Source organism: Eriocheir sinensis, chromosome 6 (assembly GCF_024679095.1).
Source record: "Eriocheir sinensis breed Jianghai 21 chromosome 6, ASM2467909v1, whole genome shotgun sequence".
Lineage (NCBI taxonomy): Eukaryota > Metazoa > Arthropoda > Malacostraca > Decapoda > Varunidae > Eriocheir > Eriocheir sinensis.
The window spans coordinates 3,408,196-3,428,696 of NC_066514.1; the positions used below are offsets into that span (position 1 = coordinate 3,408,196).

At 42.8% G+C, this 20,501-nt stretch overlaps 1 protein-coding gene and 1 long non-coding RNA gene across 34 annotated transcripts in view; one reads left to right on the forward strand and one right to left on the reverse strand.

The window, feature by feature from the left end:
* The first annotated feature begins 7,395 nt into the window (after positions 1–7,395).
* On the forward strand, positions 7,396–19,809 carry LOC126988812 (uncharacterized). 31 transcript variants are annotated; one of them, XR_007742646.1, is made up of 5 exons: positions 7,396–8,878; positions 9,054–9,983; positions 10,120–10,231; positions 10,346–17,440; positions 19,593–19,809. It is a non-coding gene; the product is annotated as an uncharacterized LOC126988812 (long non-coding RNA). The 31 variants fall into 31 exon arrangements; XR_007742564.1 differs by having other exon boundaries at positions 9,054–15,975; positions 16,007–17,440; XR_007742642.1 differs by having other exon boundaries at positions 9,054–10,345; positions 10,459–17,440.
* LOC126988642 (PH-interacting protein-like) overlaps positions 15,223–20,501 on the reverse strand; it is a 47,288-nt gene continuing 42,009 nt past the window's right edge. For all 3 annotated transcript variants that reach the window (XM_050847010.1, XM_050847013.1, XM_050847009.1), the window contains exon 25: positions 15,223–19,772. In XM_050847010.1, coding sequence (XP_050702967.1) covers positions 17,992–19,772 — 1,781 coding nt within the window. In that variant the 3' untranslated portion in view covers positions 15,223–17,991. The remainder of the gene's footprint in view (positions 19,773–20,501) is intronic.

Consider the following 20,501-nt stretch of genomic DNA (forward strand, 5'->3'; position numbering starts at 1 on the left):
GTTCCTGCGCGTATTATGCAATGTATTAATAACTTGAAAAGGATGAGTTCCATGCATCAGTGCGAGGTTTTTATAAATAAATAATAGTAGAAAATAACAATGAATGTTTTTAAAATTAAGAAATCTATGTGTGGAAAATACGTTATGTGTGGAATCAAACTTGTTCATGTAAAACATACACCTAAATATCTTATTTTGAGAAACCTGAAGATTTTTAAGAAAGGAAGGCCACGTACACGCCCACACAGATACACAATAAATGAGATGCGGGTAACAAAGTGTATAATAAATACTGATAAGTGCTTCTTGTGTAAGGCTATTTCTTATTCGATACAGTATGCCACATATCCTAGATAGTTTATTTGCAACATAATTAATTTGGTATTTCCAATTGATATTTTGATCTATGACAACGCCCAAAAACTTAGTATAAGAAACTCGTTCAAGTACTTTTCCTTCAAGTGTTATAGGTGGCATGTTAGTAGTGACTGATCGGTTTTGAAAGATAATGTATTTTGTTTTAGTGATATTTAACCTTAACTTATTATGTTTAAGCCACATATTAATTGAATTGAGCTCATTATTAATGTTTATATGCAAACTATTTATATTTTTATCATCTAATAGTAAATTAGTGTCGTCAGCATAAATGGTATACTTAAATTTATTACTAGCATTGACAATATCATTAATATAGATGAGAAAAAGTATAGGTCCTAGGATAGATCCTTGCGGTACACCCATTTTGATAGGCTTGAAAGAAGAATATTTAGAATTACAGTAAACAGCTTGAAATCGATTTGTTAAATAATTTTGAATAATTCTAAAGGAACTCCCGAATCCCAAAATTACTAAGTTTACTTAATAGAATTTTATGACATAGCGAATCAAAAGCCTTAGAAAGATCTAAAAAAATTCCAACTAAATAATGTTTCTTTTCCAGATATTTATACACATTATTGGTAAACTGAAATATGGCCGACTCAGTAGAGTGCCCTGGTCTAAAACCATGCTGACAATTCGAAAATAAATTATTTTCTCAATGAAATTTACAAGACGAGTGCATATCACTTTTTCAAAGACTTTACTGAACACAGGAAGAACTGATATAGGTCTGTAGTTATTGACATCATCTCTATTATCTGACTTAAACAATGGAATAATTTTAGCTTTCTTAAGTTCGTCCGGAAAAACTCCTTTCTTTAATGTGAGGTTAACTATGTGTGTTAATGGCAAGGAAATTATGCTGGCAGTTTGTCTTACGACCAAGGGAGAAATTTCATCAAAACCAGATGATGTACCTTTTAATGTCTTAAGAAAGTTTTCAATTTCTATCTGTGTAGCTGGTGATAAGTATACCGAGTAATTAGGTGAGTTGTGTAAATATGTCATATATTCATCCCCTACTATATCATGATCTAGCCCCCCAGCCTTCAAAAAATGGTCATTAAATGTTTCAGAAATGTCAGTACAATGTGGCTTTAATTCAATAACTGTATGTTTAGCACCTGTGCATCTACCAAGAATAGTATTAATGGATCTCCAGTGTTGTTTTGGATTACCTTGGCTATTAAGTAACTGCTCTTGGTTATACTTCTTCTTGGCTAATTTTAAAAGTGACGTTAATTTATTTCTATATATTCTATAAGGCTCCTTAAACGTTAAAGGCCAGTTAAATATTGATGGCTTTCGTTCTTTTTTGCTACACGTATCGGTCAGAAAGTACGAAAATGAAATGCGATGAGTTCGGTGTGTGTGTGTGTGTGTGTGTGTGTGTGTGTGTGTGTGTGTGTGTGTAATATGAGTTTTGTCGTAAGTGGGAAAGAGCGAGAGAGAGAGAGAGAGAGAGGAAAGTTTCGTTTAGTCGGCGCAACATCTGTGGTCATATGCCGAGAGAGAGACAGAAGGGGAAGGAGTTGTAGGAGAAGGGAACAGACCCCAGGAGACAGGACACAACCCCCGATTAATACCTGGTACCCATTCACTGCTGGGTGGACAGGGGCGTAGGGTATCGGAAAAGCAGCCCAAATTTTCCCACTCCGCCCGGGAATCGAACCCGGGCTCTCGGTTGTGAGTCCGAGTGTGCTCGACTCGTAACTCGTAAGTGAAGCAATAGAATTTGAGCAGGCACAGTGACACAGATGGAGGCTTAGTCGAAGTTGATTAATCTGTGTTCTATATAGTTCTGTGTAGTGTTTGGGGCGATGATAAAAACCTTGCAGTGATCAGTCATTCAGGATTCGGATATCATAGTGAATCCCACGGACTGATCTCCACATAACGTCTCCACTGGGCCTTGGAGGTTATATAAAACTTAGCTAACCTTATGATAGATTTATAGTGGATTATGAACTTAAATTATCACCCAAATGGTAAGATAACGTTGATATTGGTTTCACTAGTATAGCATTCACTACCCGAGTCAGGTATTCGCTCGTTTCGAAACAATCATGAATGCACCTCCCCCCCCCCCCCCCCCTTCCCCCGTCTCTCTCTCTCTCTCTCTCTCTCTAATTATCGGCGAATCATCATACCAACATGTTAGACAAATTAACCCCTGCATGCAAGGTATTTAAACTACTCTTCTGGCTGGAATAGATAGAAAGACACCTACCGAACGGGCGCAAGCCACTCCCGGTGAGGTATATATGGGTAGTGAGGAGGCCGCTGAAGCCCTCCTCAGACCCTCCCATTACCTCGCTAACCGTTTCCCTATTGCCTCATGTACACCAGAGAGCAGTTATATTTTGTTGTTTTCTTTCATTGCTTTGTACATTGATTTTATACTGAAATGTCTGGAAATTAGGAAACATCTTGTTGGGTTTAAATATTGCTTCCTTGAGTTTTGCCTGAAAGGAACAGACGAGATATTCATCGCTAAACGCTCATTAATAACATGTGGGAACCTGTTAGTGGTCATTTTGAATAGTTTTTACCGATAAAATGAAATATTTCTTATTGAATATGAACATTCTAGCGTATGTAGGCTAATTTGTTTCTTTATCAAAATTATGACCAAAAGTACAATATATTTCGGCGTCCATAATGGCGGCCATCTTGAATATCCCAAAACCCTCAAGGATGGCAGTGTGGCAGCATTCAAATCGGAAATCAGGACCTTTGAATAGAGCAACGTTGCCAGATTATCGTACTCAGCCTCTTATATTTACCGACTTCCGAGCCAAAAACTGTCTCGTGGACCCCAATAAGGAGATTCACTTATAATTATCGTTAAAATAGTTAATTCCTGATGTTTCTTGGCAATAGTTAGGCGTCAGAAACCGGTAAATACGATGCTCTGAGTACGACAATCTGGCAACGGTGGAGTGTCTGAGTGTCACACTGTAGCCAGATTGTCGTACTCAGAGCATAATACCGGTTTCTGACGCCTAACTATTGCCAAGAAACATCAGGAATTAACTATTTTAGGGATAATTATAAGTGAATCTCCTTATTGGGGCCCACGAGACAGTTTTTGGGTCGGAAGTCGGTAAATATGAGAGGCTGAGTACGACAATCTGGCACCGTTGCTGTCACACTGTAGCCAGATTGTCGTACTCAGAGCATAATACCGGTTTCTGACGCCTAACTATTGCCAAGAAACATCAGGAATTAACTATTGTGATGATTTTCTTATTCTTTTATTCGGCGCCACATTAACTTGTATTTGCGGCGCCAAAACGAAACGCCCCAATAATATAATCAATGAATCCATCCCGTAGGCTCCTCCAATCACACCATTTCCATATCCAGACCTATTGCTCCTGGACCCTGCGTTACCAGATTGTCGTACTTAGCCTCTTATGTTTCCCGATTTCCGACCCCAAAACTGTCTTCTTCACTACAATAACTACATTTATTTATAGTTACCGTTGAAAGGTTTAATTATTAGTGTCTTTTTGCTATAGTTAGGTGTCTAAAAACGGTAAATGCAACATTGGATACGATTATCTGGCAACGCTGCCTGGACCCACGTGTTTTTAATTTCAGGCGGTTTTATATACTTTTATTAATTGTTTTAAATCATAATTTTTATTTCTAACCAGTCTTATGTAGTTTTACAATATAATTCATTATTTCAACATATATTGTCAGCATATATTGTATTTAATATTTGATTCGGCGCCTGATGATCGCCCCAGCCCGTTCTGGCGCAGGCGAGTGTTTATAGTGGCGCCATCTTGCACTGGCTCATGCTGCCCTCCCGGAGCTCATCTTTAATCCTAGAATCTAGAGTCCGGGTTGATAGGTGGTCTTCTGGACAGCATGTGGGTAGTTTTAAGCCACTCGGCGGTGACTGAAAAATCCCAGCTTGGTGGCACCGGGCGGGGATTGAACTCGCGTACTCGTCCTGAACGCGGCGCCGTCACGCTATCCATTCAGCCACCGCCTTCTCTTACTACTTCCACATCATAAACTCTTCTATTTTTGCAAAGTGCATTACGGAGGTGACTGTCTCTGGAATGGCGGCACACATTCCATATTCTTTCATTACTCCTTGTGTTAAAAAGCCCTGGTTGTATCATACACGTTCTCATCAAGAGGGGGCTTCGTGGTGCAGTGGTTAGCACACTCGGCTCACAACCGAGAGAGCCAGGGTTCGATTCCCGGGTGGAGTGGAAAATTTGGGCGGCTTTTCCGATACCCTACGCCCCTGTCCACCCAGCAGTGAATGGGTACCAGGTATTAAGCGGGGGTTGTGTCCCGTCTCCTGGGGTCTGTTCCCTTCTCCTATAATTCCTTCCCCTTCTGTCTCTCCGGCATATGACCACAGATGTTGTGTTCCGTCTCCTGGGGTCTGTTCCCTTCTTCTATAATTCCTTCCCCTTCTGTCTCTCTCCGGCATATGACCACAGATGTTGTGTCCCGTCTCCTGGGGTCTGTTCCCTTCTCCTATAATTCCTTCCCCTTCTGTCTCTCTCCGGCATATGACCACAGATGTTGTGTCCCGTCTCCTGGGGTCTGTTCCCTTCTATAATTCCTTCCCCCTTCTGTCTCTCTCCGGCATATGACCACAGATGTTGTGTCCCGTCTCCTGGGGTCTGTTCCCTTCTTCTATAATTCCTTCCCCTTCTGTCTCTCCGGCATATGACCACAGATGTTGTGTCCCGTCTCCTGGGGTCTGTTATCTTCTCCTATAATTCCTCCCCCTTCTGTCTCTCCGGCATATGACCACAGATGTTGTGTCCCGTCTCCTGGGGTCTGTTATCTTCTCCTATAATTCCTCCCCCTTCTGTCTCTCTCCGGCATATGACCACAGATGTTGTGTCCCGTCTCCTGGGGTCTGTTTCCTTCTTCTATAATTCTTCCACCTTCTATCTCTCTCCGGCATATGACCACAGATGTTGTGTCCCGTCTCCTGGGGTCTGTTCCCTTCTCCTATAATTCCTTCCCCTTCTGTCTCTCTCCGGCATATGACCACAGATGTTGTGTCCCGTCTCCTGGGGTCTGTTATCTTCTCCTATAATTCCTCCCCCTTCTGTCTCTCCGGCATATGACCACAGATGTTGTGTCCCGTCTCCTGGGGTCTGTTCCCTTCTCCTATAATTACTTCCCCCTTCTGTCTCTCTCCGGCATATGACCACAGATGTTGTGTCCCGTCTCCTGGGGTCTGTTCCCTTCTCCTATAATTCCTTCCCCTTCTGTCTCTCTCCAGCATATGACCACAGATGTTGTGTCCCGTTTCCTGGGGTCTGTTCCCTTCTCCTATAATTCCTCCCCCTTCTGTCTCTCTCCAGCATATGACCACAGATGTTGTGTCCCGTCTCCTGGGGTCTGTTCCCTTCTCCTATAATTCCTTCCCCTTCTGTCTCTCTCCAGCATATGACCACAGATGTTGTGTCCCGTTTCCTGGGGTCTGTTCCCTTCTCCTATAATTCCTTCCCCTTCTGTCTCTCTCCAGCATATGACCACAGATGTTGTGTCCCGTCTCCTGGGGTCTGTTCCCTTCTCCTATAATTCCTTCCCCCTTCTGTCTCTCTCCGGCATATGACCACAGATGTTGCGCCGACTAAACGAAACTTTCCAAGCTCACAATAGATACTTGAGCCTAAAACTCCTGCTCTTCATAATCTTTACTTATTCTTCAACTTGCCAAAAACTCCAACAGAAAATGCCAAAACCTTGGTGTCTCTTATTAAACTTTTGGCACCTAGACAAAAACCTCAAAATTTTACTTCATCTTTTCCATCCCTCCTTAGGCCTGATGGTAGCACGATGTTTGGTCTGTTTATAAATCTGAACTCACCATCTAAAATTTCTCTGAAAATTCCACTCTTGACGATTCAGGGCATTCCTCCTACCACCCCCCCACTATGCCTGTTATTAAGATTTATAAGAACGATGTTTCTCATGCCTTCTCTGGCTTGAATCCTCAGAAGGTATATAGACCTGATGGAGTGGCTCGCATAATTTTTAACCCGGTAGCAGCGACGGGCCAAATTTGTGGCTTTACCGTGTAGCAGTGACGGGCCAAATTTGTGGCTTTACCGTGTAGCAGCGACGGGCCAAATTTGTGGCTTTACCATGTAGCAGCAACGGGCCAAATTTGTGGCTTTACCGTGTAGCAGCAACGGGCCAAATTTGTGGCTTTACCATGTAGCAGCGACGGGCCAAATTTGTGGCTTTACCGTGTAGCAGCAACGGGCCAAATTTGTGGCTTTACCATGTAGCAGCAACGGGCCAAATTTGTGGCTTTACCGTGTAGCAGCAACGGGCCAAATTTGTGGCTTTACCATGTAGCAGCAACGGGCCAAATTTGTGGCTTTACCGTGTAGCAGTGACGGGCCAAATTTGTGCCATGATACAAACCCCCAAAAATAGATGATACATAATCTGATCACAAATGCTTTGATATATATTATGAATTGGTTTGCGTGAGGGGTGATTTTTACTATTTTTTTCTCGCTAACATGTTGACATCTTGCCTGGACAAACTTTGGTCTCTGCCTTTTAATGTCTATCTTTCCTTGTTGCTGGAAGAACACCTCTGCCTAAGATGAGTAACCATGCACTCTTAATACCTCAAAAGACCATCTAAAGAGTGGCTTTTGAAATAATCCTTAAGAAAGTTCGTAAGCATCTATCAACTTTTGACCTTCTCTCTGATCACCAATACAGATTTCGCAAGGGTCATTCTACTGGTGATACTCTTCCCTTAATAACTGACTAGTGAAACTTTATCTGTTGCTTTACATATTGAAAGCTTTAAGGAGTATGGCAGATCTTTCCTTTCTAAACTATCCTCTACTGATTCTATCCCTCTCCAGTTTAATTTTTGGCCAATCACTGAATTTCTCAACTGACAATATATATCACACATGTACTATGTTACTCAGAGTTGCAATGTTCATGGAGCATCCACCCATCGCTGACTAAATTAAAACAAAAAATTCATAATTTGTTTATTAAAAAAGTAATGAGCAAATCCTTAATGGCATTGATCTAAGCAGTTAACTACAAAATATACAAATATGATGAAAGGACATGAAGGATTTTATGAACAGTATTAACACCTGTGGATGCTGAAGAGATGCACCTGTTTTTGTCATCATCAGATTTCCCCACCATAGTGAAACCAAATTGTCGAGTCCGTTTTGGCGTACGCTCCCATGGGTCCAATTTCTCCCATCTGCTCTACCACACAGTCCCAACACCTTATCCCTGCCTATCATATGTTACCCATAGCTTACATATGAGAGGAAGGGATAGCTGTTGGGATTGTGTGGGACAGCAGAGGGGAGGAAAAGACCCACGGGAGCCTACGCCAGACCAGCCTCGACATATTTGAAAAGCTATAGTTGGGAAATTACTTTGATTCAGTTGGTGAAAAAATGTTAATGAAAGCACACACTTTTTTAAACTTTTTACAGTATGTCTTTTGCAGCCAGATTTGTGCACTTCGATGTCTAGTGACCGAGTGAAAAACTTAAACAATGATCTTGTCTGTTTGTGAAATGGTTCCATATAATGTCAGTCTTTTGTTCCATGAGTAGGACAGTAACATTAACCCAGTAGCAGCGACGGGCCAAATTTGTGCCATGATATAAACCCCAAAAAATAGATGATACATAATCTGATCACAAATGCGTTGATATATATTATGAAATGGTTTGTGTGAGGGGTGATTTTTTCTCATTTTTCTCGCTTGGAGGGACCATTAAGAAACATGATCCCTGCTGCTACCAGGTTAATTTTATGCATTCAAAGGCATGAATATACAGCACATCACCTCATGGATATAGCTCAAGATTTATAATACATGAAATTTCAAAACAACCGATCTAGATGTTCTTGCATTTCTTTAAGTTAGGTTAAAATGTATCTTTCAGCAATATGGATTACACAAAATTCATCAACCTTATCGACCGGTAAATGTTAAGGTCTGTCAACATTCCACTCCCAGAAATAACTTACGTATAATTCTTTGAAATAATTGGCAACTTTAGATAACTGTCGAATTCAATATTTGGATCTCTATCTTATTTGGCCATTAACTTTCATGTGACTTAACCCGGTAGCAGCGACGGGTCAAATTTGTGGCTTCACCGTGTAGCAGCGACGGGTCAAATTTGTGGCTTCACCGTGTAGCAGCGACGGGTCAAATTTGTGGCTTCACCGTGTAGCAGTGACAGGCCAAATTTGTGGCTTCACCGTGTAGCAGTGACAGGCCAAATTTGTGGCTTTACCGTGTAGCAGCGACGGGCCAAATTTGTGGCTTTACCGTGTAGCAGCAACGGGTCAAATTTGTGGCTTCACCGTGTAGCAGCGACGGGTCAAATTTGTGGCTTTACCGTGTAGCAGCAACGGGCCAAATTTGTGGCTTCACCGTGTAGCAGCGACGGGTCAAATTTGTGGCTTTACCGTGTAGCAGCGACGGGTCAAATTTGTGGCTTTACCGTGTAGCAGTGACAGGCCAAATTTGTGGCTTTACTGTATAGCAGCGACGGGGCAAATTTGTGGCTTTACCGTGTAGCAGCGACGGGTCAAATTTGTGGCTTCACCGTGTAGCAGCGACGGGTCAAATTTGTGGCTTCACCGTGTAGCAGTGACAGGCCAAATTTGTGGCTTTACCGTGTAGCAGCGACGGGCCAAATTTGTGGCTTTACCATGTAGCAGCGACGGGTCAAATTTGTGGCTTTACCGTGTAGCAGCAACGGGCCAAATTTGTGGCTTTGCCGTGTAGCAGTGACGGGCCAAATTTGTGCCATGATATAAACCCCCAAAATAGATGATACATAAATTGATCACAAATGCTTTTATATATATTATGAAATGGTTTGTGTGAGGGGTGATTTTTTCTCATTTTTCTCGCTTAGAGGGACCATTAAGAAACATGATCCCCGCTGCTACTGGGTTAAAAACACTTTGCTTTTAGCCAATGATAATTCTTTAGACTATTCTCTGGCAGGAATGTCGGTGTTTCATGAGAAAAATCATTTATGCACCTAATTTGAATGTCTTTTGGATGCATCCCTAATTTAAGTACCTAGCAACAGTGCCAACAAACTCCATCAAAATTACTTCAATTAAAATTTGGTCCCAAAGAATATGCTTGCCAAAATTATATTAACCCTTTCCATCCGTGACGCAAACATCGGCATCACAGTATGGAAAGGATCAAGAGGAAATGAGAGGGGATTAATCCTCTTCTGAACCTCTCAATCCTCCTCTGAATTCCTCTTAATCCTTTTCCATTTCCTCTTGAGATGTTTAGAAGAGGATTAAGAGGAAGAACCCCTACGCTTACTACAAGTCTTGATAATTGTATGCTAATCTGTTTTAAGGATTTATATTTCGTCACAACCAAAGGGTAAAAAAAATATAAAGTACATTGATTTGAGAGAGATTTGGTGACAAGAAAAAATGCTGAATTTGCAAATATCTCGGGGTTGTTTTTACACCAATTAACTTCAGAAAAAAAAATACAAAGGTTGACATTTCATCTGGGAGAGTCCTGAGGTTGGTGAGGTGACGAAAGTAAGGTTTGGGGCATGCACTGAAGCTGTGTGTCCCGTCATTTCCCTCGCCTTGGTCCTTAAGATTTTGGTGGGTGAGAAACATTGCCTCGGGACACAAAATAAGGGAGAGTCTTGAGGTTGGTGAGGCGACAGAAGGAAGGTTTGGGGCATACACTGAAGCTGTGTGTCCCGTCATTTCCGTCGCCTCGGTCCTAAGATTTTGGTGGGTGAGAAACATTGCCTCGGGACACAAAATAAGGGAGAGTCTTGAGGTTGGTGAGGCGACAGAAGTAAGGTTTGGGGCATGCACTGTAGCTGTGTGTCCTTAAGATTTTGGTGGGTGAGAAAGAATTGCCTCGGGACACAAAATAAGGGAGAGTCTTGAGGTTGGTGAGGCGACAGAAGTAAGGTTTGGGGCATGCACTGAAGCTGTGTGTCCTTAAGATTTTGGTGGGTGAGAAACATTGCCTCGGGACACAAAATAAGGGAGAGTCTTGAGGTTGGTGAGGCGACAGAAGTAAGGTTTGGGGCATACACTGAAGCTGTGTGTCCCGTCATTTCCTTCGCCTCGGTCTTAAGATTTTGGTGGGTGAGAAACATTGCCTCGGGACACAAAATAAGGGAGAGTCTTGAGGTTGGTGAGGCGACAGAAGTAAGGTTTGGGGCATACACTGAAGCTGTGTGTCCCGTCATTTCCCTCGCCTTGGTCCTTAAGATTTTGGTGGGTGAGAAACATTACCTCGGGACACAAAATAAGGGAGAGTCTTGAGGTTGGTGAGGCGACAGAAGTAAGGTTTGGGGCATGCACTGTAGCTGTGTGTCCTTAAGATTTTGGTGGGTGAGAAAGAATTACCTCGGGACACAAAATAAGGGAGAGTCTTGAGGTTGGTGAGGCGACAGAAGTAAGGTTTGGGGCATGCACTGTAGCTGTGTGTCCCGTCATTTCCCTCGCCTTGGTCCTTAAGATTTTGGTGGGTGAGAAACATTACCTCGGGACACAAAATAAGTCGTGTTAATACAATGTTCTTCTCTAAATACCTTAAACACATTGCTTTTCCATCCTGCAAGTGAATATAAAAGATACGTTCAATAGTTAATAAATAAATAAATAGTGATTGGCAGCAGCTTGGTTTAAAAATTCTTATGTATGAAAATATGATTACTTATACTAATGAAAAAATTTAATCCAGCAGACTGTTGAACAAGTACGCAAGGCTGGTGTTACAAAGTGCTTCACAGTGGTACAAGGATAACATTGGTACAAGGATAACATTGGTACAGGCAGAAACGTCAAGGAAGGATCGCACCTCTCCGTGGTAAGTGACCTTTTTTGTAAGATCCTTGGCTCCTGAGCTGTCAAATTACATTGCAGGATTGGTGATTTTTGTTTTAATTGCTTTGAACTTTTTCACACAAGACCAAAAAACCAAAATGCAGGATTGGTGATTTTTGTTTTAATTGCTTTCAACTTTTTCACACAAGACCAAAAAACCAAAATGCAGGATTGGTGATTTTTGTTTTAATTGCTTTTAACTTTTTCACACAAGACCAAAAAAACAAAACCCAAAAAAACAAATTGTCGAGTCTGTTTGGGCATAGGCTACCGTGGGTCCATTCCTCCCCTCTGCTCTGCCACACAGTCCCAACACCTCTACCTTACATATGAGAGGAAGGGATAGCTGTTAGGATTGTGTGGCAGAGCAGAAGGGAGGAACGGACCCGTGGGAGCCTACGCCCAAACGAACTCGACAATTTGGTTGGACTATTGATACATGTAATTTTCATTCATCATGTTTTAGCAAAAGGTCTATTATTCTCTGCACTGATTTGCATGGATGGTATTACAGTGTCTACCAGGATAAGAATGGTACAGGCAGAAACCTCAGTGGTAAATGACCTCAAAATATATTTAGTATCAACTGTTAATTCTATAAGCTGTCTGGGTTGGTTAACATATCAATATCAACTGTTGGTTTTAAAAGCTGTCTGGGTTGGGTAACATAGCAATGCAGAGAATAACTAACCTTAACCAAAAACAAGATAAATGAAAATCACATGTATCTTTTATCGCAAAAACAAGATAAATGAAAATCACACGTATCTTTTATCGCAAAAACAAGATAAATGAAAATCACATGTATCTTTTATCGCAAAAACAAGATAAATGAAAATCACATGTATCTTTTATCATCAGTTTCTCGTCATCCACTTATATCATCCAGGGCAATTCTAATTATCTCCTTCATCAACTCTCAAGCTAGTCAGATTTAAGATAAGTAGAAACCCAATAACTGCAGTGGATTGTATTTCTGAAGACTATGCTGATGGTAACTTTTAAATTTTGCAAGTTGAAGTTATGTCGCTCAGGAATACAATTTAACCCGGTAGCAACGACGGGCCAAATTTGTGGCTTTACCGTGTAGCAGCGACAGGGCAAATTTGTGGCTTTACCGTGTAGCAGCGACGGGGCCAATTTGTGGCTTTACCGTGTAGCAGCGACGGGCCAAATTTGTGCCATGATATAAACCCCCCAAAATAGATGATGCATAATCTGATCACAAATGCTTTGATATATATTATGAAATGGTTTGTGTGAGGGGTGATTTTTTCTCATTTTTCTCGCTTGGAGGGACCATTAAGAAACATGATCCCTGCTGCTACTGGGTTAAATATGTCCAGGTTTTGACAGAGATAGATTTGTTGCAAGGTATTTAGATATTTTCAGATCTATTTTACCTATCCTTCTGAGTACTGTCAAAACACTCAAAAAGATAGAGTTGGGGTTTTATGCTATAGCTATGCATGGGCTTTAGCCTATGTAAGAACCCATTAGTTTGGAACACAGGGGAGGTGTGATATTTGAATTACCAGTGAAACCAAATTGTCGAGTCTGCTTGGGTTGAGCCTCCCATTGGTCCTTTCCTCCCCTTTGCTCGGCCACACAGTCCCAATACCAATCTCTTCCTCTCATATGTAAGGTAAGGAAAAAATAGGTGTTTGGACTGTGTGGCAGAGCAGAGGGGAGGAATGGACCAGCGGGAGCCTATGCCCAAACAGACTCGACAATTTGATTTCACTTTAGGTTCACGCAGGTATCCACTTATCAACCAACCTGAGAGGGAGGGCGAACAGCCTGAGCCAGGATTCGAACCTGGGCCTGCAGATTCTTAGCTTGGCGTACTAACTGCGTCACCATGGAAGCTAGATAAAATGACAGAGAAAAGTCTAAGAGATACTGAAACAGCTCCAGGGAAGTGAGTGACCACCTCGTACTAGTTATCTCCCAAATAATAATTAACTGATAACAAGTTTTGGCAAAGACATCAGAGTAAGCCAGTCTCTTTAGCAGAATTTACTTGCAAAATACACAAGACATTTCAAACATATACACTGGACCCTTGATTTCCAGGATATCAGATACTCGACCCTTGATTTCCAGGATATCAGATACACTGGACCCTTGATTTCCAGGATATCAGATACACTCGACCCTTGATTTCCAGGATATCAGATACACTCGACCCTTGATTTCCAGGATATCAGATACTCGACCCTTGATTTCCAGGATATCAGATACACTGGACCCTTGAGTTCCAGGATATCAGATACACTTGACCCTTGAGTTCCAGGATATCAGATACACTTGACCCTTGAGTTCCAGGATATCAGATACACTTGACCCTTGAGTTCCAGGATATCAGATACACTTGACCCTTGATTTCCAGGATATCAGATACACTGGACCCTTGAGTTCCAGGATATCAGATACACTTGACCCTTGAGTTCCAGGATATCAGATACACTTGACCCTTGAGTTCCAGGATATCAGATACACTTGACCCTTGATTTCCAGGATATCAGATACACTTGACCCTTGAGTTCCAGGATATCAGATACACTTGACCCTTGAGTTCCAGGATATCAGATACTCGACCCTTGAGTTCCAGGATATCAGATACACTTGACCCTTGATTTCCAGGATATCAGATACACTTGACCCTTGAGTTCCAGGATATCAGATACACTTGACCCTTGAGTTCCAGGATATCAGATACACTTGACCCTTGAGTTCCAGGATATCAGATACTCGACCCTTGAGTTCCAGGATATCAGATACTTGACCCTTGATTTCCAGGATATCAGATACACTGGACCCTTGAGTTCCAGGATATCAGATACACTGGACCCTTGATTTCCAGGATATCAGATACACTGGACCCTTGATTTCCAGGATATCAGATACACTTGACCCTTGAGTTCCAGGATATCAGATACACTGGACCCTTGATTTCCAGGATATCAGATACACTTGACCCTTGATTTCCAGGATATCAGATACACTTGACCCTTGATTTCCAGGATATCAGATACACTTGACCCTTGATTTCCAGGATATCAGATACACTCGACCCTTGATTTCCAGGATATCAGATACACTTGACCCTTGATTTCCAGGATATCAGATACACTCGACCCTTGATTTCCAGGATATCAGATTTCTCGTACAAAATCTTGGGTCCAGTAATAGGCCCACTTAACATTACCAAGTGTGGGGTACAACTTGGCGGAGGGGCTGTGTTTGTGCCCTGAACTTTTAGCACATTGTCCAGCATGTTGAAGTAGGACATCTGAGAGATTAGCTAAAACACGTTATCTGAAAACTTCCATGAAACGTCAACAAAGATGGTTACATAGTGTCCGCCATTTTGGGCTGCCTTGTCTGGAAAATCTGATATCCAGGAAATCCAGAGTAGTGTATATATGTGTATGTATATGTGTGTGTGTGTTTATGTGTATATACAAGATAAGCAGACACTGGGGGGTCAATGCATACCTTCCATTCTGATGTTAGTATATCTTGACTGTGTTGAAATCGCTGATATCGTCAGGAATATTTATGGTTAAAATAGAAAATTCTCTGAGGCAACAGATAAAACCATTGAATGTTGCAGATTAAAGCTGTAATTGACATTTTGATCCGACACAAGGGGAAATAGCAGATGGTTTAGATTCTTCTTAATTATCAACGTATCAAAATATTTAGATTCCAACCACTTAAGCCGGGATTTCACGGGAACGATTTTGCTCGGGACCTTCGGGTGGTGACTTTTGCTGAGGGAACAGACACGCACTAATCACACGGGGATGCTGCGTTGGATGGGCATTAGGCAATCTTGGTCTTGATCTTGACTTTCAGGGAGTAGCGGGCTTTTTTTTATTAATGTTTACTTTTTTGAGCCCTTGAGCTGTCTCCTTTGCTGTAAAAAAAAAAAAAAAAAAAAATATCTACTTTCAAATAAAAATAGATGTTGATTAATTTGTCGGTCATATTGTTTTAATAAAGTTATTTTTACGCCGAAAAACATTCATTTACAATCAATACACGCCTCACCCTTCCTCACCTCACCTGGATGAATGAGATGAATTTAAGAGTTTTTCATGTGATACAAATACGGTTGGAGGTTTAAATGTTACGTTAAAGTTTTAAAGACAGGGAAGGCAGAAGGTGAATGAATAACAAGTGTTCAGTTTAGTATTGTGGAGCGTAAACATTGGATTGCAAAAGGCTTAATCAGAACCCAACAAGGAATAAATAAGATATATGCAAAGTCCCTACCTATAAATATTCAATGTAGTATAGAGAGAGAGAGAGAGGAGAGAGGAGAGAGAGCGAGGGCTATCTTTTTTTTTCTTTTACAGTAGAGGAAGCATTTCAAGGGCAAACCAAAACAACAATAATAATAATAAAAAGCCCGCTACTCACTGCTCCTAAATAGAGTTAGAGGAGTGCCCGAAAGAGAGGTCAGTTTCGGGAGGAGAGGTGTCCTGATACCCTCCTCTTGAAAGAGTTCAAGTCGTAGGCAGGAGGAAATACAGATGAAGGAAGATCGCTCCAGAGTTCCAGGCATAAAGGAGTCTGAGGAATATGCTAAGAATCGTCCAGAGTGGAGTTGTTACAGAAAGTTTGGGTGAAGAGTTCAGCCTTAGAGATAGATGAGACGGCAGTGCAGTCAGGGTTAAGAAGAGGAGGGAAAGAGGAAGTCAAGGTTAAGAAGAGGAGGGAAACAGGAAGAAGTGAAATTGGAGGAGATATTTTTAGCCAGGTGCCGGAAGTCATGGAAAGAATTAGAAAAAGCAAGGTTTTGACAAGTCGAAGAATAGATTTGGCACGATTCTGGGTGGAAATGTAAAGATCTATAAACTACTATAAATAAACTATCCATGAAGCGACATATAAACATTCAAAGTAGTACAAAAAAGTGGAGAGAGAGAGAGATGAGAGAGAGAGAGAGAGAGATGAGAGAGAGATGAGATGAGAGAGAGAGAGATGAGAGTGAGTTTGAAGCTGACGTCATTGAGGTGGGAGGAGTGAGAACCAGCCAGCGAGTCAGCGTGAAGCGAGGTGCCCGTGCTAACATGAGCGGTCTGTGTGAGAAGCAGAAAACAGCTCCAGCCTGCCCGCTCTAGTACCCCCTATGGTTCATGAGCAGAGTCCCACCTGTCAGCATTTCCTTACCGACGGGGCTGCTCATCCAAAATCGTTCCCGTGAAATACCCTCTTCAAGTACTTCCCTGAACATTCACAGCAATCATAAGCCTCCTCATTCATGCAGTTATCAAATATCTTCATCCTATATAATTGTCCATATTAAGAATTAACTGATGAAGCATGTGTTTTCAAATTACAGCGTATATTTCAAGAACAACCTTGTCATTTAAAAAGATAAATAGCATCAATTAAAACCATGACAGGAGACAGACAGCAGACATTTAAAAATACAACTTTCGAAATGAAGAAGAAATATAAATGCAAGTCCTTCCTTCAAGTTTCAAGCATGTCATAAACTAATTTTTGTAACGCACCAGGTCAATGAAGACACTTTTAACCACTTTAACCCGGTAGCAGCGACGGGCCAAATTTGTGGCTTTACCGTGTAGCAGCGACGGGCCAAGTTTGTGGCTTTACCGTGTAGCAGCGACGGGCCAAATTTGTGGCTTTACCGTGTAGCAGCGACGGGCCAAATTTGTGCCATGATATAAACCCCCAAAAAATAGATGATACATAATCTGATCACAAATGCTTTGATATATATTATGAAATGGTTTGTGTGAGGGGTGATTTTTTCTCATTTTTCTCGCTTGGAGGGACCATTAAGAAACATGATCCCTGCTGATACCGGGTTAAAGAGTCCTCGAAAAATGAATTTACCTGCGATCATATCTTAAAGGACACATTTTTAATAGCAGTTTCTGGGGCAGTGTAAACAACTTTTCAACTTCTACATCACTTCCAGACTCTGGTTCGGTGAGGAGAATCGGAGGGAGATCATCTTGGTTACAGCAAATCACGGCTGGCCGAGGAGGAGCCCTGGCACAGTGTTGGGGTGTGGGGGTTTAAGGCCACTGTCCAACACTCTCCAGCGGCAGCAGTGACGGGGCAACTTAACGCTAACACAGAACAGCACAACAACAACACCAGAGTAAGAAAAATAAATATGCTTTTTGTCACTGCATTTTTTTTTTTTTTTTTTTAGTGACCCTGAGTGAGTGGTTTGTATGAAAAGTACATCACACTTTATAAAACAAAAGTTCCCTAGTGATGATAAGTGAGTGAATGGCTGAAAATGAAAATTACAAAGAAATGTATGTGGCTACCTATCTCCCTGTTCTCCCTCCCTATATTATCTACAGAGTATCACAGTTCAATACTACTTGACTACCCAGGTCCCTGCTGGGGGTCCAGTGGAGTACCCCAGGGCAGTGAATGGTTGGTCAGGTGTGCTAAGTGGAGCCTGGAGGTGTAATAAGCTCCTGCCTAAAGTTTTGAGGAACACCTGAAGCACCGTAACGAGACCTGGGGCAGGTACATGTGGGACAGGTTGAGACCCAGGGCAGTGAAGGAAATCCCTTGAGGGTAGTGCAAGTGGCCTGGGGCATATACCCAATCGACAGGCACACCTGAGGAAGACTAAGACTCACAGCAGGAGGCCCGTGCTGTGGGTGGGTATTCCTGAGGCACCTCCACCTAATACTATATAAAATCCTTCATCATAATACTTGCTTTCCTTACTCTGCCGCGGCTGCTGACACTCACCTCATCTTCCTCATCCTCACTAACCCTTGGTCTCTTCTGTCGGCGGATTTTGCCCTTCTTGCCGGCTTTGTGTAGGTGCCTGTGATGTGATAGCGCTGCCTTGTCTTGGTTCTCATCTTCGCTATCCCCAGACGAGGAGGAAGCCGAAGCCGAGGAGGAGGAGGAACTCGCTTCACTCTGACTGTCTTCATCGTTATTCTGGTACCGAGATGTTATCACTTGACCCACTACTCTGCCGCGATGCTTCACGTCGTTGATCATCACCTGCTGCGATGTCATGTTGATGGGCTGATAAGGGATTGGGTCCTGACCTGGCCTGTTTACCGAAATCAGTTCCTGCACCGAGTGACGTTTGCCCGGCGGGGTGCGTTTCTTGGTTGCCGGTTGACTGGTGCCTGGTGTGGCTTTCTTCGGTGGCTTCTTCTTGGTTGGTGCGCTTTTGGTTTCACCCGATTTGGCTTTTTTTTTAGGCTGTTTTTTCTGTTTGGTTGACTTGGGTTTGGCGGGTGTTTTACTCTTTTTCTTCTTGTTGTTAGTGGCACTGCGGCCCCGACCTCCCTCGTCACTGGAGGAACTCTCATCAGACGTATCTTCCTCCTCTGTGACATCATCATCATCTATAAAGTCTTGGTCGGTCAAGAGGTCAGCGTCATCCTCTTCATCTGGGTCACAGTCGATAACTCTCCTGGCCCGCCTTACCCCAGAAGCCACCCCACGATTCGGCCGTCGATTGTTACGCAGCTTCTTGCTCACGGCTTCCTCCTCCAGACTCTCCTCCGAACTGGACTCGAGATCTTCTTCGTCAAACTCCACCTCACTCTCATCTTTTGCCTGTCGATTTAACACAACCTGGCTTTTGTTGTTTTTTGAATGCTGAATTCTACTGCTGTGTCTTTCTACTGATGATTTTTGCTGCGGTTTCTTCCTTCTCGGTCTACTGCTGTTACTACTGCTGCCATCACTGCTACTCGGTTTTTTCCTCTTGTTGTTGGCCTTTTTCGTCACTGGCTGAGGTTCACTGTCACTTGCTGAATCACTGCTGTCTTCACTGTCCTCGCTCACATTAGCAATCTCCTTCCCTTTTCTCTTCCCTACCAACCCACCCCTGACCCTCCTAGCCACACCATTCACCCCATTGGACTTCTTGGTCTTTTCTGCCTCTTCATCCTCACTGGAAGATGTGCTACCAAGTCTAGTCCTTGTTCCACACAGCTGGCCGTTAGTCCAATTTTTGCTGGGCCCGGCTCCCTCTTCCCCACTACTCGAAGAACTCTCACTTGCATCACTGCGCACTTTCTTTGTGACCTTGACAACACTGGTGGTTCTAGTCACAGATGTTTCCTCCTCGTCACTGTCTTCATTGTACTGCACAGTCACGCGGCCACGGTTGCGCGTAGCGACTCCCTTCTTCTTCATTTTGGCCGACCTTTTAGCCCGATTCCGAGGGTTGTATTCCTCACCAGAGTCATCTTCATCCTCCCCGTTGAGCAGCTTCTTCTTGGCCACTCTCCTAGACCTACGCATGTTGTCTTTTCCAGCTGAACGCTCAATGCTCGCCTCCACGTCTTCATCGTCAAGATCGTCCTCCGCCAGATCTGCCCCGTCGTCATAAGCCGTCGAGAAGGAGAGTTTGGTGTAGTGAGGAGATGCGTGTTGGCCTGAGGAGGTGTGGGGAGTGGTCGTCCTCCTTGTGTCACAACTGGTTCGAGCTGACGAGTCTGTAGATTAAATGACATTAAAAAATTTAGCACAAGACTCCTGGGTATAATCCTTGTCCCTAGGCTGCAATTTAATACTATCACACTCAAGGCTAACAGATCATTTTCTACTAATTTATCTTAAGTTATACTCCCGTCTCCATTCCTTTTGAGCTGTCTTAAATGCTATATGTGGCTAACTGTGGGTACTGGGGTAAGGAAGGGGAGGGTAATGGAAGGGATGGGATGGAAGGGAAGGGTAAGGAAGGGAGGGGAACTTAAATTTTGTCTACATTTCTATCAACCATACGCACACTAAACCTGTTAACCCTTGTAGCAGCGACGGGCCAAATTTGTGGCTTTACCGTGTAGCAGCGATGGGCCAAATTTGTGGCTTTACCGTGTAGCAGCGACGGGCCAAGTTTGTGGCTTTACCGTGTAGCAGCGACGGGCCAAATTTGTGGCTTTACCGTGTAGCAGCGACAGGCCAAATTTGTGGCTTTACCGTGTAGCAGCGACGGGCCAAATTTGTGCCATGATATAAACCCCCAAAATAGATGATACATAATCTGATCACAAATGCTTTGATATGTATTATGAAATGGTTTGTGTGAGGGGTGATTTTTTTCTCATTTTTCTCGCTTGGAGGGACCATTAAGAAACATGGTCCCCGCTGCTACCGGGTTAAAAAAGCATTCTATGAGATTTAGCCAGATTAAAATATTACTGCCTCAATGTTTTAACTGTGGT